This window comes from Pongo abelii, chromosome 4 (genome assembly GCF_028885655.2).
Source record: "Pongo abelii isolate AG06213 chromosome 4, NHGRI_mPonAbe1-v2.0_pri, whole genome shotgun sequence".
Taxonomy (NCBI): domain Eukaryota; kingdom Metazoa; phylum Chordata; class Mammalia; order Primates; family Hominidae; genus Pongo; species Pongo abelii.
In genome coordinates this window covers 155,500,409-155,526,314 of record NC_071989.2, presented here as the reverse complement: position 1 = coordinate 155,526,314, position 25,906 = coordinate 155,500,409, and the positions used below count along the sequence as shown (strand labels likewise).

The 25,906-nt window shown below is 39.4% G+C and overlaps 1 protein-coding gene across 4 annotated transcripts in view; it reads left to right on the top strand.

Annotated features, from left to right (window-relative positions):
• Positions 1-561: 561 nt before the first annotated feature.
• Positions 562-25,906, top strand: part of PPP2R2B (protein phosphatase 2 regulatory subunit Bbeta) — a 489,623-nt gene continuing 464,278 nt past the window's right edge. The window contains exons 1-2 of one of the 4 annotated variants that reach the window (XM_063723934.1): positions 562-826; positions 947-1,024. In XM_063723934.1, coding sequence (XP_063580004.1) covers positions 817-826; positions 947-1,024 — 88 coding nt within the window. In that variant the 5' untranslated portion in view covers positions 562-816. Of the gene's footprint in view, positions 827-946; positions 1,025-25,906 lie in introns of those variants that run through there. The other 3 variants (XM_063723933.1, XM_063723936.1, XM_063723941.1) reach the window with 3 other exon arrangements.

Genomic DNA, 25,906 nt, shown 5'->3' with positions numbered 1-25,906 from the left:
CCAAAATTTGATTCTGCAATATTCTCTTGAATTTTGAAACCTAGTTGAATTGAAGGGGAATGTTCATGCTGTTGAGAAGAAAACTGGCACCCCTGCTATCCAGAAGTGTTCTGTAAAGGACTCTTTTGAATATGTAAAGGAATTAGAATATCTCTTAATATATGTATTAATATATTCATTAGTATTGGCTACATATATTTGTAGAAACCAGGAGTCACTATTACCCAGAACATTTAGCCCCATCAAATGTCCAACTGGATCTGAAACAAAGATACCCTTGGAACAAAATAGGCCACATTTGTCAGAAACTGACTCCCCAACTCTGTGTGAGCCACCCCGCCCCATCCCCAGCCTTTTTTTTGTTTTGTTTTCCCCTACTCTGCAGTCAGCCTGACTTTGGCAAGCAGTCAAGAAGTGAACAAGAGAGATGGAAGTGCTCTGGGTATCTGACCCCTTACTGGCCGCTCAACCATGCAAGCTGTGAAGCTCAGTTTAAAAAAAAAAAATGTTTCCTTTCTTTTCCTCTCACCCCTTAACGAACTGCCTCATTCTCTTCCACACCATCACAGAAGGAAAACAATCAAAAGCATTAGTATTCCCGTGAAAAGGGCCAGTCACACAGGGGATGACTGCAAGTCCTTCGTAACCACTCCAGGACGCTGCCAGGGCCTGAGAAGGGACAAACTCCAATTGCTCCAGTTCAAACTGGTCCTGACTTGGTCAGACGGAGGAGACAGAGCAGTGATTCACAGCAGGACGTGGTACTTGCAGACTGACCGTTCTCTCAGGCCTCACTAGGGTCTCTTCTCTGACAAGATGATACCTGGTGTGCAAGTCTCCTTTCAGAAATGCATAGATTCTGCTATATATTTCTTTTCTTGTTGGTCTCTTAAGAACAACTGGAAGCTCTTACCTAACCTGAAGTGTCTCTTTGTGTTGTTTTCAGGAATTGGAACGCTCACCCAGGACACACTATGGTGCTTCAGCCAAGTGAAAGGCACTATTGAGATTGGAACAACAGAAGGTAGGAGAAATCCCCATGCCCTTTTCCTTGCCTCCTTGGGAGTTTGTAATGATTTCAAAACTAAAAACTTTCATCTTTGCTTTCATGAATCTAAGTCCCCACACACCCCAGAATTGCATTCTCGGCTAGAAATGGATTTAATAATTTCTTTCTCTCCTGTTTTTTTTTTTCTGTTGAAATTTATTTTATTCCTACCAATCAGCAGCACTGAAATGAACTTTCAGTAAAATAGATTTGCAGAGACAGAGGCTAAACTAGGCAAGCCTTGTTTCAGGATGATCTGTCAGTGCTGTAGAATTCTGAGTCCAAACATTTTAAGACTTTCAGCCATAATTCTCTCCCTTTCATTGTATGTGGAGGACCATTGGCAATACATGAAGTGCGGAGGGAGACTGAAGAATTCAAGTCTAGTCATATGACTTATGAGAACATCGAATCCCAATCTTAGCATATAATTGCCTTTCTGGTTCTCAGGAGACTTTCCTATTGCAGGGCCCTTTACCTGGGATAATGCATTAGTTTTCCTCCTCCTGAAGAACTTTTTAATTTTCTTTATTTTCTTCTGTTATAAGCCTGGGCTTGGAGACCTCCATGACTCTCCCTAAGGGTGTCTGCGTTACAAAACACTGGATGATAGGCAATTGGAAGGAACTAGAATAGCACTTCTGGGTATTTTAAATCACGGTTTAGCTCTTCTAGCAGAATGCAGTAGGGCTTGCCTGAAACAGATTTTGCTGCTTTGATGGTAGGTTTAGATTCCAGATGTGGTATAACACAGGTCTAAAACTAGTTTTAAAGAATGATGAAGTGAACAGTTGACAGGATTGAACACTATACTCAAACTAACATGCGTAAATGCATGTGAACTTCAGGTCATTCTGCAACACTTCAATTCTGAGTAAAAAGTAATTCAAGCAAAGATTAAGGAATTTGAAAAAGGTAGTTTATTTACAATCTTGCTATAATTCCTTTGTAGAGAATCTAATAGTGGGTGACCAAAAACCAAATACTCTATGTTTACAAAGTGGGAGAAAGCACACTAAAATTAATAAATAAATCTATATAAAATTATATTTAAAAGAAATTGATACAATGATTGCACATATTTATAAGGTACAGTGTGATGTTTTGATATGTGTATATTGTGTAATGATATCAAACCAAGATGATTAGCACATCCATTACCTCATACATTTATCATTTATTTGTGGTGAGAAGATTCAAAATCCTCTCTCCTAGCTGTTTTGAGATATACCATATGATATTGTTAACCATAGTCACCCTACTGTGCTATAGAACGAAACTTATTCCTCAGATCTATGACTTTATACTTATTGACCAATCTCTTTCCATCTTCCTACCACCCTCCCAGGCCTCTGGTAACCACTATTTACTATTCTCTACTTCTATGAGATCAACTTTTTTAGGTTCCTGATATGAGTGAGAACATGTGGTATTTGTCGGTTTGTGCCTGGCTTATTTCACTATTAAGTGAAATATATTAATAATGCCTTTCAGGTTTATCCATGTTGCCACATGACAGGATTTTATTCTTTTTTTATGGCTGAGTAATATTCCATTGTGCATATATATATATATATATATATATACACACATACATAATGTGTGTGTTTGTGTGTATATTATATATATTATATATCCCATTTTATGTCACATATTTTTAATATGTATATATATATATATCACTGTATGTATCTATTCATCTGTTTATGAACACTTAGGTTGAGTCCATAATTTGCCTATTGTGACTAGAGCTGCAATAAACATGGGAGAGCAGATTTCTCTTCTATGTACTGATTTTATTACTTAAATATAGACTCAGTAGTGGGATTACTGAATCTAAAATTATATTTGTATATAAACTCATCTATTTTTGAGATGAATTGTCAAATAGGGCCTTACAAAACATCCTTCTAAAGCCCCTATGAAGACAGATAGAAAATTATCAATCCCATTTTATGTCACCTAAAAGAAGATTTTTGAGTGTCTTCTACATGACAGCACTGTGCTAGACATTAGAAATTTTTTTTAAAAAGAAAGAAAAAAAATGACCTACTCTCTAACCTCGTGGTTCTTAAGAAAATGAAGCTCAAGTGAATGCCTTGTTTTAAATCTTGGCCATGATTCAAAATCATTTGAACTTTTTGAACAATAGAGACTCCGAGGTCTCCAAGAGCTACTAAGTTAGAGTTTCAAGGGTCAGGGTGATACAATGTGGGTTTTGTTTGTTTGTTTGTTTGTTTGTTTGAGACAGAGTCTCGCTCTGTTGCCCAGGCTGGAGTGCAGTGGCACCATCTCGGCTCACTGCAAGCTCCGCCTCCCGGGTTCACGCCATTCTCCTGCCTCAGCCTCCCGAGTAGCTGAGACTACAGGCACCCACCAAATATGCCTGGCTTATTTTTTTTTAATTTTTATTTCTTTTTGTATTTTTAGTAGAGATGGGGTTTCACCGTGTGAGCCAGGATGGTCTCGAACTCCTGACCTCGTGATCCGCCCGCCTCAGCCTCCCAAAGTGCTGGGATTACAGGCGTGAGCCACCACGCCTGGCCGATACAATGTGTTTTAATGAGTTTACCCAGTTAATTCTGATGTAGTGGACTGGCTTTGGGCACCACAAGTCTAGATGACTTGTTCCAAGTAATCCATTATTCTCTTACTCTGCACTTAAATCTTGTCCTTGTGACAGGCTTCCCATCAATTATGAGAATTCTGAGTGTCTGCTCTAACTATAGGTCTTACCAGTTGCAGATTTATTATTTGCTTAAGACAAATTAATAAGATAATACAGATACAGCATTGGCCACAGTGCTCAATACTTTGTAAGTTCTCGATATTTGTAAGCTATTATTATAAATATTATAATTAGACCCTCATTCTAAATTAGTGTTCACCAAGACCTTAGGTAAGAATTTTTATTCTCACATTACCTACGAGGATATTGAAGTCAAGCAAACAAACAAAAAATATTAAGTACATTGCCAAAGGCACTATAGCTTATAAATGGGTGAGGCAGTTTTCAAACCTAGTCTTTGGGACTCCAAAGCCCCTGCTCTTTAAACATTGTTTTGAAAATAGAGACTCTGACTTAGTAGTCTGGAATGAGGGCCTGGAATGTGCATTTTACACACATGCCCTTAGACAATCATTATGAATACACGTGAACTGAAGATAGGTTGAAATGTTTCTGGTGCATAATACAAAAGTAGCCTGCTTGAACTGACTGTTTATTGGGTCAGAGTCAGGATCAACATGACAATCCCTATCTTGTTTGGAAAGTGCACTTTAAAATAGTGAATAAAGGCAGAAACTTTTTAAAAAGAAGAACTAGGTTGGTCACAAACACACAGCCACTGGCATGGAGGTTCCCTGGCCAACATATCTTAGATGTCATTTAACCTCCACTAACACTGCCTCAATGGAAGTTGAATATTTGTTGAGTGAATTAATAAATGACTTTCACTTGCTACTAGTTAAAAATCCGGTTTAAAGGAAACCAAAGGGGTTTAATTGGCATAATCTACCCTAATTTTCTATACGATCAAAGTCATTAAAAGTTATTCAGCTTTCCCTTCCATGTTACTTATTCCTATTAATGGCTTTTTCTATTTCAGTTCTATCACTTGCTAGCCAGTTACCTTGGCAAGTTAATGTCTTCATGCTTCAGTTTTCCTCATGTGTGGAATGGGGATACTCATATAGTTACCCATTATGGCTATAAGGACTAGGGGTGTGTGTGTGTGTGTGTGTCTCTCTGTGTGTGTGTGTGTGTGTATACACACATACATATATATAACATATATGTATATAATATATATGCATACATATGTGTATATTGTACATATATAATAATATGTAATATATGTTATACATATAAAATAATATGTAATATATATTATACATATAATACATATATAATATACAATATTACATATTATATGTAATATAATATATTATACATATATAATAATATATGTAATACATAATACATATGTATGTAATATATATGTATTATATATATATCAGGCCATTACCAACAGATTGTTATAAGATGTTCAAATTGCATCTTGGTGCAAGATACTTATGTGCATCTTGGGTATCAAGTAGTAGACTAGAATTTTTTCACATGTCAAATTATTCCATAGTACTTTAAATGAATGATACTAAGAGTTCAACAATAAGCATTTAGTGAGTGCTTACTATATCCAGGGTACTGTCTCAGAAAGTGAGAGGGTTGTAAAGATAAATAAAATATAGTTCAAGCTCTCAAGAAGAGCTCTCCACTGAAGAGGAGACAGAGCATGGCCCAGAAGAGTAAAGCATCACATCAAATAGAATACAAGGTAAAATGAGCTACAGATAAAAGTGCTTAGGCTAAAGACTACAGTGCTTTGACTATCAAAGAGGTAGGAATCTCATACAAAATTTGGTGGAGCAAAATAGACTTGTGGGAAGAAACCATTTTAAGACAAACCTTAAATAATTTTTAAAAACATAACGTTTATTCTTTTATTTTTCTGATTACTTAAACAATATATTCTCAGTGTAGAAAAGTTTAAATTTAACCAATAAAAATCAGAAAATAAATGTCATTCATATAAACCCACAACCCACAGATCAGCACTGTTAAAAGTTTATGGTATATTTTTCTAACCTCTTCATTATGCATATATGGTCATTAATTGATTCAGTCAAGAAACAAGTACTGTGTGTCAAATACTGTGCAAGGAATTGGTTAGTTTACACCAGACAATATCAATTTTTTTTTTACCAAAATGGAGTCATAATGGAAATACTATTTTGTAAATTGATGTTTTTACTTAACAATATATAGGATCATCTTTCATATAATAAGAGGTACATATACCCTAGTTTATTTACGTAGGTTTTCAATATTTATAACATTGTTATGAACACCTAATAGTAAAATCTTTACATTTATCCAGGAAATGCAGTGTGATGTAGTGATTAAGAGTGTATGTTTCACAGTTAAAAATACCTGATTCAAATTTAGCTTCACTACTTATGGGCATGGAGTAAGTTACCTCAAATTTTTCATGATTCTATTTCCTGATATGTAAAATAGGGATAATAAAAGCTATTGAAGAATTCTTATGATAATATAATTAGATATATATTTTAAACTACATAACACATAGACATTATTCAGTAATCATGATTTGCTATTGTGATTATATCACTGGGACACATTCTCAAAAATAGCATTCCTTGGGCTTTATAGGAAGTCTGATGAGAGACAATCTGGCTTTTTTAGAGTGGAGAAGGTGCAGATGAAGAGATAACAGGCTCCAGGCATGTTTTGGAGGCAATAGGCTGGATTTTAGGGGAGAAGTAAACTAAGGAATTAAGATAGTTTTCAGGTTATAGCTTTGAACAATTGGGTGGTTGGCGGACACCAGTTACTAACACTGGGAAACCTGAAAAAGAAAGATATTTGGGGAGAAAAATCATGAGCTTCATTTTGAACATAATTAATATGAAGTAGCTATGAGGTACAAAGGTACAAACATCAGGAAGGAAATTGTATATACATATATATATATATATGAGTCGTATATATGTCTTAGAGAGACAATCTCAGAGATAGAGATAGAACCTGGGGAGGCCTCAGCATGCAGATGGTATTTGGAACCATTGAACTGAATGAGATCGCATAACTTATGCAGATCATGTGGACATGCAGTCAACAAACAATTTGTTGATGACCTAAACTTACACTGTTATGCTGGTGGTTAGGATGCCATCTAAACATTGTTTACTTAGTTGAGTTATTGGAAGACACTTACACATTTAACGGTTCTGATTTACCATGTGCAATGCTTGTATTTGATTTGCTTAGCAGGCATATTTCATATAACATACGATTTCATTGCATGAAATTTTACATTATTTCCTCATTAGAAGTACTTTATATGGTGGAAATTGCCCACTCGATATCAGACAACTTCTTGAGACTTGGTGTCTGATTTTGTACAAGGGAAAAATAATTATCTAGTGCGGTTTCTGTTTTTATCCCAGCTACAGCATATAAACATTTTCTTTCCGATACTGCAATCCTAGGGTGCTTTGTTTGTTCCTTATTCTGCAGTTCTTTGATGTCTGTCAACATAGGTCACTTCATCTTATTCATGGGAAATAATTGTGGTATTTATTCTGTTTTGCTATATGGACATCACATTTTTTCCTTCCCTCCCCCTGAAAAGATCACTCATGTAGAGGAAAGGATGAGGCATTCTATCGATTCTGCTTTCTAATGAGAGAAAAACATCAATTTGACTGTCGATGTGAGGTGTATTTCATATACCCTAAAGTAAAAGCCAACAACTGTGACTTCCTTGCAAAGAGGAATCCTCTAACTATAACATTTGCAATAATGTTTTGTTTTGCATGGATGTTTAAGAAATTCGAGGATTATAAGAATGATTTTTCAGCTTCCCTTCAGTGATTGTGACTCTTTGCTGTCACCAGAAAAACAAAAACAAAAACAAAAACAAAAACAAAAACAAAAACAAAAAAAAACACAACCAATTGGGTTGTCTCAAAGCAGTAAAAAGACTTGTGACCTTCACCTCATTTTATAGAAAGAAGTCAGTGATGACAAATACCCTTTCTTAGATGTTTAGATGTTTAGTTACAATAATTGTGACTTCACCCCACAGATCTTAGCCTAAATGATAGAAAATGGAGCCCTACTTGCCTTGCTCTTCCCACTCCTGAATACAGGGTGAAGGGCTGGCACTGAGAAGAATTCCCATTTCAGGGAGAAGGAATCCTGTGTTTTTGGACAGAAGCTTTCTAAATCAACAACTCAAGAGGATTTTTAATTAGGCACCAATTTGAAATCAGATAATCCCTCACTTTAAACTTGGTTCAGTTACCCGCTTAGTGACCTTAGACAGGATATTGAATGATTTTCCAACCTTATTGTGCATATGAATCCCCTGGGAATGGTGTTAAAATGCATATTACTAGATTCTACCTCTAGAGATTCTGATTCACTAGGTCTGGGATGGAGCCAAAGGACCTGCATATTTCACAAGCATCCCAAATAATTCTTTTTTTTTTTTTTTTTTTGGAGACAGAGCCTCATTCTGTCACCCAGGCTGGAGTGCAGTGGCGCAATCTTGGCCCACTGCAACCTCCACCTCCCGGGTTCAAGCAGTTCTCCTGCCTCAGCCTCCTAAGTAGCTGGGATTACAGGTGCCTGCCACCACCCCCGGCTACTTTTTGTTCATTTTTAGCAGAGATGGGATTTCACCATATTGGCCCAGTGGTCTCAAACTCTTGACCTTGTGATCTGCCTGCCTCAGCCTCCCAAAGTGCTAGGATTACAGGCGGGAGCCACCACACCCGGCCCATCCCAAATAATTCTAATAGTTTGAGCCAAGAGACACATTGAGAAATTCTGTTCTTTCTTTCCTTACATCAGAGGGCAATTCTAAGAGCAGAGAAGACAGAAAATCTGAAGGTATTTTGAGTGCATTTAAAGGAAACCGGAATGCCAGCCAATAAATGTGAGATACTGGGCAGCCAAGTTCTCTGCCTCGGGCACTGAAGGGAGTGAAAACCTTCCCTCTGTGTGTGAAAAAGAAGTGGAGATCTCTTCTCTGCACCTGGTAGGCTACAAGGGGATTTCCTATGCAACTTCACTTTGCATGGCCCTCCAATCTGCCAGAAGAAAAATTGGACTGATTATGAACAAGTTGTGCAAGATGAAAGCATTTTTTCTCAGCTGTGATGGAGAATGTCTTGATATGAGGAGGCTTGCTGTACTCTGCAGGTGGGCTAGTGAGAAGTGAGCTCTGGAGGAAAAGAAGCAGGTTCTTTGCCTAACACTGAAGGCAAACATCCTGTTCTCTTTGTAAGCATTAGGTAATTAAATATTTCCTAGCCAAGAAGGAGAAAAAAACTCCATGGCTATTTATTTCACCCTTTCCCTAATGCCGATCACTTTAAATGTGTTTAACAAATATTTATGGAGCACCTAGCATGTGCCAGGCACTGGGCTGGACGATGAGGCCAGTCAGGGACAAAACCCTGTTGCTCCCCTCCATTAAGCACTGTACACTTTCCTGAGGACATCACCACATGGTTTTTAATGACAATCCAATGCGATTGTGGAAAGTGCTAGAAAAAGAGTAAGTCACCCAACCCACACTGGGAACAGAGCAGGGAAGGCTTACTAGAGTAAGATTGGCTAGATTGGAAGCCAATCTGAGACCTAAAGTAGAAACAGGAATTAGCTAGGACTTCTGGGTACATAGACCCACATTTTATTCATGGTTCAATTATTCTCTTGGGCTATTTGCTCAGGTTCCCTGGGTGATTGCCAACTTGGGAGGATGAAAGGATATGTTAATAAGATCTTTGAAAGTGCTGCACAATACCTGGTCAGGGTAGAGTAATAATAATGATAATTCTGTTTAATCAGGTTTTACGAGATCAGACTCCTTAATAATTGCTTTCAACATGTTATCTCATTCCACCTTTGCTGCAACACTAAGATATGAGGCAGGTGCCAGCTTAGGCCCATTTTACAGTGGAGGAAATTGAGACTTAGAAAGTTTAACAACGTATCCATTTACACACTAGTCTGACCTCAGAGTTGGTATTCTCAACTACTGTGATAGAGCAATCTTGGAAAGTAACCTGACACCAAGCAGGGGCTTAATAAATATTTATCGACTGAAAATAGCCTTCAGTAACTAATAAATGTCAACTAACCAAAAAACATCAATATTACCATTAATACAAAAATAATGGATATTTTTAGAGAATAAAAAGGTTCATTCAAAACAATTCATTACAGATACACAGAACTTTTCTACTTTTAACATATATGGGTCATATATGTCTTATAACCCACAGGAGATAACTGGAATCGGTCTTATAATCCCACATTGCAGACAAAAGGATAGTATAGATATTGTAGATAGTAGACCTAATTTTCTTCATAGATACGAGATTAAGACAGCTAGAGATAAGTTTTAAATTGACCAAGGTCTTATAGAGACCAGAAAGCAAATTTCTGAATCCTACACCAGAAATATTTTTACTGCTCATCTTCTTCTGGACGCACTGACTGTGAGTTTAAGATACAGTCTTAAGACTGTCTTGAAAATGCAGGGCACAGGACACCAAGGCAACTCAAGGGAAATCCATCATGCTTTCAAGATGCTTTCGGCTCCAACAGAAAACTGCTATCAAAATGTCTGGAACAGTAAAAGAATGATCTCTTCTGCAAATATCTACTAAGCACCTACTATGTGCTTGGCATTCTAGGCACTGGAGATTCAATAGTGGAGGGGCTGGACAATAGATATAATAAACAAGTGGAATATAAAATATGAGGCTATAAATGCGAGAAAATAAACCAATACGGGGTTCAGGAATATGGTGTTCTCTTTTAAATAGGATGGTCAAGACTTCATGCAAAAGATGACATTTGAGCAACGATTTGAAGAAGGCAAAAAAAAAAATTGTCATGTGAATATCTGGGGAGGAGAGTTCCAGATAGAGGGAACAGCCAGTACAAATGCCCTGAGGCAAGAGCTTATCTGGTATGTTTAAGGACTGGACTTGTGGCCAGTGTGTCTGAAGTTGAGTAGGCAAAGGAGGAAGTTGTGAAAGATGGAGACAGATGATGGCAGACAGATGCAAGATGGGGACCTTATAAACCATTATAAATAGCTGGACTCCTGCCTGAATGAAATAGAGAGCCAATAGTTGAAAACGCTCTTTCTAGCAGCAGCTCAATTAAGGGACCACGGTCAGAAGCAGGAATCAGTTGAAAGGTTATTGCGATAATCCAGTTTTTCACATAATAAGTCATGATGCAGGAAGCCCCCAGAGCTGATAAATTCCCTAGGTGAAGCACAGCATAGAGGACTCGGATCCTCTCCATCTCCCTGCCTTGCTGCCCTTGGAATATCAGCTTGGTCCCAAGACAACTGCTGCAATTCTCGGCATCATACTCAGATAAACCAACAACGTCAAGTGAAAGGACATTCTGATTTTTTTTTTTTAATAAAGGAAACTTTTCCGTCAGATATCCCTAGAAAATTTCTTTTGATGTCCCCTTTGCCACAGTCTAAGTCAGATGCCCACTTCATTATTTTTTTTCAAGACGGAGTCTCGCTCTATCGCCAGGCTGGAGTGCAGTGGCATAACCTCGGCTCACTGCAGTCTCCACTTCCCAGCAGATGCCCACTTCTAAATCATCCATTGGCAAGGAGAATAGGATTAGCCTAACTAGCTTTATACAAATAGGCTTGCATCTGAGTTTGGTATAGGATCATCATGCCTGAGTGGAGGATGCCACAACAAAATCTCGGCTTTGCAGCAAGGAATGAGGATGTGATTCAAGGTAGTCCAACAATAGTATCAGCTACAGGAAAAAAAAGACAGATAAGGCTTAACCAGTTCTATTGCTACCACTGTTCAAAGGGTGGTGGGTCATTGGCTTGTTCTTGGTAAAACATTTGGTTCAGGCAAATCCGGACACCAAGCTTCTCTAGACGGACTTGTCTTGAAGCTGGGGCCCGGGGTGTGTGAGAAGAGCATTTGCCTTTTTGTAAATGTCTCTCATTAAGCAGGCTCAGCATCATCTTACTTACTGCCTATGCTATTAGTTAATGGAATTTAAAAGCCAAGAATAAATAATTAAGCACATGGACATTGTGGGGTGGTTCCTGGTTTTTGGCTCAAGGTTTCAAGTAAGGATTACGCCTTTTTCTTAGTATATTTATTTTTAGTCTATCATATAGAGCTTTAAAAAAGAGAGTATAAATAACTTTATACCAGTTTGGTTGGAGGTAAGAATATTGAATTTTATTCATCCATTTATTCAGTAAATATATATTGGGCAGTAGGTGTTGAAAACACAGCAGCCCTCGAAATAGCCATGGTCTGTGGTATTAATGGAGCTCACATTCTAGTGCAGAGGTGGACGATGGAAAATGCAAGCTTACAAAAATACAAGACATTTTTCTGATGATGACACGTGCTATAAAGAATATAAAATGGGCCTGGTGTGGTGGCTCACACCTGTAATCCCAGCACTTTGGGAGGCTGAGGCAGGCAGATCACGAGGTCAGGAGTTCGAGACCAGCCTGACCAACAGGGTGAAACCCCGTCTCTACTAAAAATACAAAAATTAGCTGGGTGTGGTGGCAGGTATCTGTAATCCCAGCTACTCAGGAGGCTGAGGCAGGAGAATTGCTTGAATCCGGTAGGCAGAGGTTGCAGTGAGCCAAGATTGTGTCACTGTACTCCAGCCTGGGAGACAGAGCAAGACTCTGTCTCAAAAAAAAAAAAAAAAAAAAAGAGTATAAAATGTGTTCATGTGCGAGTGGCTAAATGAGGGAATGGGGAATGCTACATTATTAGATGGCTTTTCTGTGAAGGCTTTTCTGAAGAGGTGACATTTTAGCTAAGATCCAAATAATGAGTAGAAACCATGTTCAAAAAATCCATGGGAACAGTGTTTAGACACAGGAGACAACAAGTGTGAAGGCCCTGGAGAGAAGCAATCCAGGCATGGCCAGAAGGAAGGCCAGGATGCCTGGATTGGTCAGTAGAGGAAGAGTTTATGTTGAAGTTGTGGAGGGAAGCAGAGGCAGGTTCAGGTGTGAGCTTGCAAGCCATGGTAAATAATTGTGTTTTATTCTGGGTACAATGGGAAGCTTTCAGGAGTCTAAGGATGGAAGTATTCTGATGTTTTAGGACCTAAATCCTAGGGCATTTCACCTCAATGGAGAATTTTCAGTAACATAATCTTCCTTATACTTGTATTGTGAAAATTAAACCTCACCTCTAAACTCAACTCTTTTTGTTTGTTTTGTTTTTGCTTCCATCGGAGAGGTCTTCATACCTCACCTCTCATAGTAAAATGCTGTCTGTGGTCTGAAGCTCACTGTGCTATCTTTGCCCAGGATGACCATTGGAATTTGTAAATGTTACAGTTTTCTTCAGTGCCCAAAAGCAATTTTCAAGGCATTGTTGAGATCACTTAAATTTGGTGGCCTTTAGACCTGACCATGTCCTTTCAGTTTATAGTTTAGGGAACATAAGATCTGTTGTTTTTTCACTTTATTTTTTACTGTGGATGATATTTCCATAATTGTATTAGCCGTTTCTTAAGGGTCATTATCATCTATTGTTTCATGAGTGATTTTTCTGATTACGATTTAAAGCAACCTTTCCCAAAATTGTGGCACAGTCATTTGTCCATGTGTGCTTCTCACTCTACACCATTAATCAAATATACCAGGTAATTTTATGTTGGCAGGTCTATACCAACGATATTCAAGCAGTAATGATTTCCAAATATTGATATTAAGTGCCTATTTTCCAAGGAAAACTGATGGCAATTTTTCACAGCTTACCGTTCACACATGGTTCAGAATGTTCCTCTACTTTCTTCAGTCAATGATTCATGTAAAGTGCAGCTTCTCATCAGATGTACCTGAGAGAGAATATTTTTCTAAAAAGTATCTTATAGCATGCTGAAGATGTCTTTTAAAAATATTGCTATTTAATAGCAGTTTAAACCAAATCCATGAAACTAAAACATAAAAAATAAATCACAAACTTTATTTTAAAAACAACTCAGATATTACTGTTTAAAAACTTGCATTTTTTTTTCACATAAGGTAATACTCTTTGTGTTTCTAACAGAAACTTGAGGGCATTAGAAAGACTTTACCATAGTTAAGAGAATGACCCATGAACAGATGGCCTGGGTTTGAATCCCAATGAAACGACTTTCTGTGTCACTTTGAATAGATTGCATAACTTTATTTTGATTTAGCTTCACTTTACTCCTCTGTAAAATGGGAAAGTAGTAGTTTCTCCTTCATAGGCTTGTCAGGAGGATGAAATAAAATAATCTACACAAAGCACAGCACTTGACACAGAGTGAATGCTAAGTAAATGTTAGCTGTGATACTAATGAAAACAGATAACAAGAAAATAAAAATGACTTGTCATTCTACCACCCAGATCATTATTTTTTTAATGTTTAATATTTGCTAAGTTTAGTAAACTCTCTCTAAATGAGCTTAAAATGGCCATCAGATCCATGTGTTTACTAAAAAGATTATTTACACCTGGGTGCACACAAAGATTATATTTCATCTTTGGGAAGAGCAATAAACACCTGTAGAGGGTTCTAGGCTCCAGTTCTACAGACATGATGTCAAAGCAAGTGGAAGAAAATTACAGACAGCTAGTTGTCTCTACATCATCAACAAACATGAACAATTAATTAGGACTTCTTACACCTAATCCAAGTATTATTTACCCACATGATGTTAATGAACAAATAGGTAACTGTGTGATTAAACACTTAGATTCATAGCATGTTGGAATTTGAGGGAATTTCCTTTGAAGGAAACTGGGAGCTCTTTTCTGGAAGATCTGCCCACTTATAGACAGAGAAGGTGGGGTACAGAAAGGAAAACAGACAGAATGAAGTTATGTGGAAGTTTCCTCTACCACATTACCACTTAATGTTTTCACCACTCAGGTTCCCCTGTGGCACTAAGGGATTAGAGTCTCTCTCTGATATCCCTTCTGGTAGAAAAACAAAGGAATATTACTCGGCCTGGAAAAAGAAAGAAAACCTGTCATTTGTGACAGCACAGATGAATCTAGAGGACATTATGTTAAGTGAAGTAAGACAGGCACAGAAAGGCAAATACCAGATGATCTCACATCTGTGAAATCTAAAAAAGTCAAGCTCATAGAACCAGAGAGTAGAGTGATAATTACTAGGGGTTGGGGTAAGAGGAGGTTGGGGATACAAAGGATATAAAATTTCAGATAGGCAGGAGGAATAAATCAAGAGGTGTACTGTACAATGTGGTAACTGTAGTCAATAACAAGGTATTGTATACTTGAAAATTGCTGAGCAGATTTTTAGTGTTCTTATAAGTAAATAATAAGTGTGTAAGATAATGTGTGTGTTAATTAACTTAGCCATTCTAAAATGTGTACATATTTTTAAACACCATGTTGTACACCATAAATGTAGACAACTTTTTCTCAATTAAAAATAAAAACCTCCTGACCGTCAAGCAGATGTTAGCATTTTCTACCTCTATTGTATCAACCAGCTGTTTTCTTTAACCTAGGTGGTGATTAAATGCACAAATATTAAAGGAGGAAAGACAGTAGCCCACCAAGGGCCTTGGTGTGGTCTTTTGGCCAACACCCAGGCTAATCACATCAGCAGAGTGGTTCAGGCCATGTATTTGGCTCTTGATGAAGCCTGGCTTCCCTGGTCTTCTCCAAAGCCTTCCTCAGAAACTGCTGCTGACATTTCCCAACTTCTCATGGGCAAGGGAGGCTTGATGATACAAAAAAAAAATCATGATTAGAAATGGCTTTCTAGTAGTCCAAGAAAGACATTAAGACAGGGGCCATATCTATCTTATTTGTCTAATACGGTGCCTGGCACTTATTGAAAACGCGATAAACTTAACATTGAAGAAAAATTATGGTCAGCACTGAGCACATCCAACATTCCAGGTGCTAGGCTCTTGGTGTGTCAAGCACTTTCTAAGGTCTCACTTCTTAGCAGAGCCTGCATGACACCATAGTGAAGAGCACAGGTTCCAGAAAGTCTCACACAGGTTTGCATTCCAGCAAATCTGCTATATGAGTACGGCATTTAATGTATCTGTGCCTCAGTTTCTTCATCTGTAACATAGGGATAATAATTGAAGCTATATCCAGGGCTCTTGTGAGGATTAAATTAGCTAATACATGTAAAGAATTTACAATGCAGCATGGAATACAGTCAGCATTCAATAAATGCTTGCTCTGTCATTATTAGTGTTAGCACTAACTTACTCACCCCATGGGCCCTCTAAAGGAGATATTCCAATACCTAGATTTTGGCAGGGGAAATTGAAATTTGAAGAGCTTAAATGATTGAATGGTTCCTCCAAAACTATCATTAGTCACCAGAAAACCTGTGATTTAAACCTAGAAAGTAAACATTCAAGGGAATCAATAATGGTTCTATGTGGTAGTTAAGAGAGCAGGCTTAACAACCTGACTCGGGAGTCAGTCTGTTGGGTTTGATTCCAGCCCAAATCAGGACCCTGTTATTACCAGGTGTGGGTCCTTGATCAGGTTATTCTGAGCCTGGGGGTCCTGAGAATAATACATCCTATCTCACATGGATGTTACAAGATTTAAAGGAGATAATGCTTGTTGGCATTTAGCTCACGGACCTGCACTCAGCAGGCACCCCATAAATTCTTTCATTTTTGTCAGTAGTAGCAATGGCTGTAGTAAACTCCAGTTTCTTCCTCCAAAAGCCCTCCCAAACACCCAAGAATCATTCTTGGCTCTGCCTTCCTAACTTCCTTCAACACCCATACTCATGCACTCTATCACTAAGTCATATGTCATTTTCCCTCTTTTCTCTAAATAGGTCAGTATCTCCAATCCCTCAATCTCGCTCCAACCCCATTGCCACTATCTTAGTTTGGACACCATCTTCTCTTCTCTGGATATTGGAGCAGCCTCTGTGGCTTACTCCCCCCTCTCCTTATTGTCTTGACCACCTCCAGTCTATTCTTCACACTGTATCCAGGGTAGTATCTCCAGTGTGTACATATGTCACTTGCCTCCCAAAAAGCTTCATTAGGTTTCATTGCTCTTAGGATACCCCAAGTCTCATTCACCATTCTCCTCATGTACTCTCTGCTCCATGTGTCCTCTAATGCCATATCCCCTCACCTCCAGCACTACACACATACTGTCCCCTTTGCCAGAAATATTTTCACTCTCTCTTTCTGGCAACCCCCATTCATCATTCAAATCTCAGTTTTGGTTTCATTTTCCCAAGTAAGCGTTTCTTAACCCTGAACTCTGAGCTTCGTGGCCCTTGTAGAAGGTCCTGAATGTTCTCCATCATACACTTACCAAATGCATTATAATTTTCTTGCTCCTTGTATATTTTCTCTGCTAGTCCATACCCTGCATGAAGACAGGATTATATCTAACACGTCTGCTACAACTACTTGCTGATATACAACTACAAGTTGTGTAAGCATTCCTAGTGCCCAGCACCATGCCTGGCGTGTGCTAATGCTTAGCAAATACACATTGAATAAATGCATGATTAAGTAAATGAAAGAATACTAGCTTTCCAATCAGCAAGAAAAACCAAGAAGACAGGAGACTCCAAGAAAATTCATTCTACTGCCCAAAGTGACATTTCTTACTGCTAAGTTCAACTCCTTGTCAGTGTACTTGGTTTATGGAATGCCTTCTAGTTTAAATGCTTTATTCTAGAATAGAGCTGCTGTTTTTCAATGTGCCAGTATCAGTGGATGCCTAAAGAGCTAGGTAAGACCAAATGGCAACAACCTTATATAGTTAAGTTTTCAAAACACATTTACAAATATTGTTTCATATACTAGATTGTTTTGATTTATATGCTAGACCTGTGGGAGAATGAGGTGAGGAAACTAAGGTATGAAGAATTACACACAGATATTAGTTCTTCTTTATTCTAATCAAAATATTATTTACCCTCGTTATGCTGCCTAATATGCAATTAATGTGTCCATTATCACAGCCCAGGTCTCTGAGGCTGTATTGCTGTAAAGCAGTGATTCTCAATCTAGGGTGTGGGAGGGTAATTTTGCACCCCCGGGGATACTCACTGATGTCAGAAAACATTTTGGATTGTCCTGACTGGGGCATGGGAGGTGTGCTACTGGCCTCTATTGGGTAGAGCACAGTGACACTACTAAACATGCTCAAACAGCCCCATCTCCCCCACACAACCACACAACAATTACCTTATCCAAAATATCAATAAGGCTGAGGTTGAGAAACCCTGCCATAAAGCAAAGCTCATAGACTGAAACAGCAAAGGGGAAGGTAATTATGTAAATCTCTCCAGATGTAATCCAGATGTAGAGGAACTGATGAGTACATACCCTGTTTAAAGGCAGGAAGTTTGAATTAGAAAATATAATACTCTGCAGGCCAAACAGAACTCTCGTGCAGGCTGCTGTGAACAGTGTGACACGCCCAGGGGAAGGTCCTCGCAGAATGAGCAAATCTGGCCCCTTTCTGTAAGAACAACAGGTACAACATTTTCTCCTCTGCTACCTCCTAAAAGATTTACTATTACGGCCTCTCAGAATCAAGAGGAAAACTAGGTTAAAAGTGTTTTCTTGAAAAGACATTAAACCCAATTACTCAAATGCCTATTCTGTATCTCTAAGGGTTAGCCTATGGGTCGGAAAACTAAGATCTTGCCACCTGGATTCATGTGCTGCGTTCCTTTCAAATCCTCTAACATTCTCATCTGTCCAAAAAGAAATATGCTGCCTAATCCTGGGAAGACTCTAAGGCCAAAATAGATATCAGAGTCACAGTAATCCTTTTAAAATATTGTTTCATATCAGAATTTTGGTTCCTTTTCATAATATTCATGATTTAATTAAAATGCAGAGATGTCTGGGAAGGAAGCTGATAGGACAGTTTTTTTCTGCAGAACAGGAAGCACATTCTGGATTTACTTTGGAATGCTTTCTTTTTATGAAGGCTTTGAGGCATTATATATACTGAATAATTGGAACATTTTTTATCCACCTTGGACAAGAAATATTAAAGTCCACTATTTCCAAACGAGAGCTAATTAAGTGCATAGCCCAAATACAGCAACTGAAATCTGCTTTATATATTTAAAGTATGTTTTATAATTCCATTAATTTATAATAAATAGGAGAAAGAGTGAATTTGAGCTGTTTTAATAAAACTGTTACTGTTACCTCTTACCAGAAGGCTCTTCCCACTTATATCTTCACACGTGCAAATTCTTCTTCTCCTTCATAGTCTATCTCAGATGCCACCACCTCCAGGAAGTTTTCTTGGATTCTGTCCCAATGTTCCATTTAGGTGTGAGAGTTTTCCACTATGCATCTCTTTTGGCCCTTCTGTAATATTTATATATTTATTACTTAATTTTGTCTTTCTTTTCTATCTCCCTTCCCTTCCCTTCCCTTCTCTTCCCTTCCCTTCCCTTCCGTTCCCTTCCCCTCCCTTCTCTTCCCTTCTCTTCCCTTCTCTTCCTTCCTTTTCTCCTTCCTCTCTTCCCTCTTCCCTTCTTCCTCCCTTTCTCCCTCCCTGCCTCCCTCCCTCCCTCCCTCCCTTTTACATTCTATGCCTATACATGCATCTAATCTCACAGTCCTTGGCACCATGTCCTAGGAATAGCAAACTTTCAACACATATTGGATCTCTGGAGGCATTGATAGGTAGGTGTGTGGTTTGGCTAGATTTCTTCTTCATGATTATGGTAGACATTGGAAAACTCTTTCTTTCAAATAGGTCAGAAGTAAATTTGCCCAGCCCTAATCAACCCACAAGTTCCAAATAAGCAGATACAAAATCTTAGTGTCAGTCTCGGTGCCGTGTCCTATACTAGATGGTAGGGGAGATAATGTTCAGACCAGGCAACCCAGAGAGCATGGTGGCATGGGACAGCCTGAGGGGAGGAGTGAGCGGAAAGCCTGTGCTGGAATCTTACCTCCTCCACTTGCTTGCAGTTGACTTTATTTAATGTCTCTGGGTAAACTTCTTCATCTATAAACAGATAAAATAATGATATTTACTTTATTATATGTTTTTCAGGAGGATTCAGTGAGATATTCTAGGTACAGCACTTAGCAGAGTAACTGGAACCTAGTCACTCAGATGAATGAAGAACTCAGATGAATATAGATTTGGTGGTTGCTCTTATTACTACTACTGTCATGCATCACTTGATGATGGGGAAGCATTCTGAGAAGAGCATTATTAGGCAATTTTGTCATTGTGCAAACATCCTAGAGTGCACTTACACAAACCTAGATGGTACAGCCTATTGCTCCTAGGCTACAAAGCTGTACAGTCCTGAATGTCATGGTCATGAGTACTGTGGGCAGTTTAACACAATGATAAGCATTTGTGTATCCAAACATATCTAAACATAGAAAAGATCCAGGAAAAATATGGTATTATAATCTTACGGGGACACCTTCATATTTGCAGTCCACAGTTGACCAAAATGTCATTATGGCACATGACTGTATTATCATCATCTATTAAAATCAAATCATGTTTCCATGGCTCAGAACCAAAAAACAAACAAACAAACAAACAAAAATCATGTTGCCTACCTGCTCTAACTTCTCTTTATAAATTAGGAGATTTTATTTGTCTACTCTTTCTAGGTACTATGAGAGTTACTATATAAAATTTGGTGCAAAACATGCTTGGCTTCATTGTGCTTTTCCTTCTTTCGTTCTTTTTAATGAGAGCCAAAATCTTCTGTTGTGAGGCACTGGGCTTTTTTTCTTCCCCTGCTGCATGGTAGCAGCTGCTCTAAATGGAGCCGACCCCCATCTTCAAAGTCCTCTTCAGTCTTATCTGTAGCTGCCCACCTCTCTCTTGCTTTAATCACATGCCAAGAGAGCTGGCTGAATCATCAGTCCAGACTGCCAATCAGAAATATGAATCAAGTCACTCCTGACTGCTCTACTAGGTCTAGGGGATGCAAAGAGTGAGAAAGACAACATACTCTGTGTCCCTATAGAACTTATATTAAAGCAGTGAAACAAATGTTAAATAAATTATTTTTAAAATATGTAGGTAGGTAGTTAAATTAGAAGAGGAAATCTCTGTGAGAATAAATTGCAGGCTACAGTGGGGTAAATGAGAGGGCCAAATGCATTCCTTGGCCATTAATTTGTCTTTCATTTTCAGCTCAAATGTCACCTCCTCCAAGAAGCCTTCCCTGACCATCAAGCAAAGCAGTCACTCTCTAATCTATGTCCCACTTTATTTCCTTCATTCTACTTTTCACCACCTAAAATAACCTTGTTGATGTAATGTTTGTTTATTACCTACCTCTTTCTTTGAGAATATAAACTCAAAGAGCTAAACCTCAATATATTATTTACTGCTGTATCCTCAACACCTAGAAGAGTGCCTGGCATTTAATAGCTGCTAAAAACATTATATTGTATGAATGAATGGATAAATGAACTAACCACAAAGAGGATCCTCTTTCTTTCAGGTCAGAATTTAACAAGTTGTGAATTTCACACACTGGCTAGTGGGTGTAGGAAGTGTGATGGAAATTGTCAGAATTTTCTTTATTCAGTTCAACTCAATTCAGCTCAATTCAATCCAGCATGTACTTATCAAACTCCTCTTATGCTTCAGGCCGCAAACTTTGATCTCAGAATTCAGCATAAAGAAGTCCAATTTTTACCCTCTTGCAACTTAGAGTCTGGCCAGGGTGTCAGATACTAAACAGCAATTATCAAAGAATTCTAAGCACTTTACTGGATTACCTCATTTAATCCTCACAGCAGCTCAGGAGCTGTATATGTTGGGAATGGTTATTATACACAAAGAAGAGAGGAGTAGGTTTTTGTTTTTGTTTTTAAGACAGACTCTCACTTACTTTGTCACCAAGGCTGGAGTGCTGTGGTGTGAACGTGGATCACAGCAGCCTCAACCTCCCAGGCTCAAGTGATCCTCCTGCTTCAGCCCCCCAAGTGGCAGGGACTATAGGTGGGTACCACCACACCTGGATAATTTTCTGTATATTTTTTAGAGATGGGTATTCACCCTATTGCCCAGGCTGGTCTCAAACTCCTGAGTTCAAGTGATCTGCCCACCGCAGCCTCCCAGAATGCTGGGATTAGACGGGTGAGCCACCACACCTGGCTGAGAGTAGGTATTTTATCTGTCATGTTTACTATTGATTCCTTGGCACCATGCACAGTGCCTGGCCTAAGTAGGTATTCAATAAATATGCTCAATAATGAACGAGTATTTTAAAAGAGGAACATGGTGTGTGGGAGTCTGTAAGAGGGGGATTTGATCCAGTCTGAGGCATCAAGAAACCTCTCCCTAGAGATATAGCACTTTATTTAAGATTAGAAGAATGAGTAGGAATTTGCTTTGCTTTGACTTAAAAGTAAAAACCTGGGCAGGCTTATCCTGACTAATATTAAATAAGCTAATTTTTTTCCAGGGATTTAGTTTCTTTCACAGCAAAATGAAAAACTGTGAGGATGAACCTTCCCCCAAAGGAGGTTGTAAAAACATACAAAGAGAGAATTATCAGGGTAACGTTTCTGTAAGACGTGGGCTTCAGTGAGGTGGGGAACAGGACTGGAACCAGTGGGAACAGGCAGTTAGGAGACTCCAAGTCCATTGGCCCAAAGGCAGGGGCTCTAGCTGGACTTGGCAGGGCAGAAATGATTGCTTCTGCTCTCCCAGGAGGTCAGTCTAAAGAAAAGCTTAGAGCAGCCTAGTCCAGAGCACAGCACTCAAGAAACTCCCAATTAATTGCTTGTTTGCCGCTGTCAGAACCTGACATGTGGAAATCATCTGGAGAAATTTCTTGTCTCTGGACTCTGCTCTGCCACATTCAAGGGGCCTTCTCACATGGCACCTAAATGGGTCACCTTTATCTTTCCTTCCTCTGAGGCTCCTGGTTTCCCTTTCAGAGACCTCTTTCTGCTCTTGGGCTCTCCCTCCAGAAACCTCTGCCATTGCTTTAGATCATCCCTTCTCTTTATAATGACACCATTCCTCTCCTGGTGACCCTGCTCTTATCTGTGATGACATTAGGTGTATCCGAGACTAATGCCACTTACAGAGTTAATGACTGCTAACTCTTCATTTGCTATGCCTCCCAGTAAGATAATTGCCTTTTAACATGTGGTGTTTTTTTTTTCATTTTTTATAAATAATGCCTAATGCAAAAGCATGGATCTCTAACATTGACCTTTTGGGGCTTTATAATCCCAAAGAATATTTTCGTATCCTCTTCCTGCTGTCATAGCCCATATGTGGCTTTATTAAAACAGTTCATTAGTCTTTCTTTTTTCTGGAATATGCACTTCTTTAGAGCAAGGGTGGTATCTCATATCCTATGTTGCCATCACTCAGCCTGATATATTGTCAGGGTGGCAATAAATTGTCGGATACATGATTTAGGACAAGGGTATTTGGAAAACTTTCCGTTACCCAAACTTGTCAAGCCAGAGCGTGAAATTAAACATCTTACTCCAGAGGTTCTCAAACTTTAAAGGAAGAATCATTTCTTATCCCCAGGGAATCTGGTTCCATTGGCTTGAGGACTGTGAAATCTGCATTCTTCATTATCTAATCAGGTGATTCCAGTGCAGAAATATGAGATCTCCTGCGGATAAATTATTATATTCCCTCAGCCTGTTTTCTCTTCTATAAAATGGGATTGTTGAGAGAATCAAAGAGACAAGAAGCACACTGAAACAGTTCAAATGGTGCAGTGCAAACTACCTGCAGCAGATTCACCTGTCCAAAGAAATTTCAAATTTGTTCTCTCTGCCTCTTGCCCATTCTGCATGTGGGCAGATAGGTGCCTAGGCCTTACACTAAATCAATCATTTTAGATTTCAATTGAGGTCAAGAGGTATTGGCTGGTTTGGAGAGGCCTATTTGGGACTTGAGTTCTAGTCCCATTGTTTATTTTGCTTCTAATGGAGAAGACAGATTTTGTTTGTTCTGTTTTGTATTTATTGAGTTCTTTGAGGATAGCTATGGCCAGGATCCTCAGTGAGTATTTTTTTCACTCAGGAAGTAATTACTGAGTGCCTACTATTGACTTAGAAAGTATTTGCTGAGCGCAAGCGACGCAGAAGACGGGTGATTTCTGCATTTCCATCTGAGGTACCGTGTTCATCTCACTAGGGAGTGCCAGAGAGTGGGCGCAGGTCAGTGGGTGAGTGCACCGTGCGCCAGCCGAAGCAGGGGCGAGGCATTGCCTCACTCGGGAAGCGCAAGGGGTCAGGGAGTTCCCTTTCCAGGGGTGACAGACGGCACCTGGAAAATCGGGCCACTCCCACCCGAATACTGTGCTTTTCCGACGGGCTTAGGAAACGGTGCCCCAGGAGAGTATAGCCCGCACCTGGCTCAGAGGGTCCTACGCCCACGGAGTCTCGCTGATTGCTAGCACAGCAGTCTGAGATCAAACAGCAAGGCGGCAGCGAGGCTGGGGGAGGGGCGCCCACCATTGCCCAAGCTCGCATAGGTAAACAAAGCAGCCGGGAAGCTTGAACTGGGTGGAGCCCACCACAGCTCAAGGAGGCCTGCCTGCCTCTGTAGGCTCCACCTCTGGGGGCAGGGCACAGACAAACAAAAAGACAGCAGTAACCTCTGCAGACTTAAATGTCCCTGTCTGACAGCTTTGAGGAGAGCAGTGGTTCTCCCAGCACGCAGCTGGAGATCTGAGAACGGGCTGACTGCCTCCTCAAGTGGGTCCCTGACCCCTGACCCCCGAGCAGCCTAACTGGGAGGCACCTCCTAGCAGGGGCAGACTGACACCTCACACGGCCGGCCAGGTACTCCAACAGACCTGCAGCTGAGGGTCCTGTCTGTTAGAAGGAAAACTAACAGAAAGGACATCCACACCAAAAACCCATCTGTACATCACCATCATCAAAGACCAAAAGTAGATAAAACCACAAAGATGGGGAAAAAACAGAGCAGAAAAACTGCAAACTCTAAAAAGCAGAGTACCTCTCCTCCTCCAAAGGAACGCAGTTCCTCACCAGCAACGGAACAAAGCTGGACGGAGAATGACTTTGACGAGCTGAGAGAAGAAGGCTTCAGACGATCAAATTACTCCGAGCTACGGGAGGATATTCAAACCAAAGGCAAAGAAGTTGAAAACTTTGAAAAAAATTTAGAAGAATGTATAACTAGAATAACCAATACAGAGAAGTGCTTAAAGGAGCTGATGGAGCTGAAAACCAAGGCTCGAGAACTACGTGAAGAATGCAGAAGCCTCAGGAGCCGATGCGATCAAATGGAAGAAAGGGTATCAGCCCTGGAAGATGAAATGAATGAAATGAAGCGAGAAGGGAAGTTTAGAGAAAAAAGAATAAAAAGAAACGAGCAAAGCCTCCAAGAAATGTGGGACTATGTGAAAAGACCAAATCTACGTCTGATTGGTGTACCTGAAAGTGATGGGGAGAATGGAAACAAGTTGGAAAACACTCTGCAGGATATTATCCAGGAGAACTTCCCCAATCTAGCAAGGCAGGCCAACTTTCAGATTCAAGAAATACAGAGAACGCCACAAAGATACTCCTCGAGAAGAGCAACTCCAAGACACATAATTGTCAGATTCACCAAAGTTGAAATGAAGGAAAAAATGTTAAGGGCAGCCAGAGAGAAAGGTCGGGTTACCATCAAAGGGAAGCCCATCAGACTAACAGCGGATCTCTCGGCAGAAACCCTACAAGCCAGAAGAGAGTGGGGGCCAATATTCAACATTCTTAAAGAAAAGAATTTTCAACCCAGAATTGCATATCCAGCCAAACTAAGCTTCATAAGTGAAGGAGAAATAAAATACTTTACAGACAAGCAAACGCTGAGAGATTTTGTCACCACCAGGCCTGCCCTAAAAGAGCTCCTGAAGGAAGCGCTAAACATGGAAAGGCAAAACCGGTACCAGCCACTGCAAAATCATACCCAAATGTAAAGACCATCGAGACTAGGAAGAGACTGCATCAACTAACGAGCAAAATAACCAGCTAACATCATAATGACAGGATCAGATTCACACATAACAATATTAACTTTAAATGTAAATGGACTAAATGCTCCAATTAAAAGACACAGACTGGCAAATTGGATAAAGACTCAAGACCCATCAGTGTGCTGTATTCAGGAAACCCATCTCACGTGCAGAGACACACATAGGCTCAGAATAAAAGGATGGAGGAAGATCTACCAAGCAAATGGAAAACAAAAAAAGGCAGG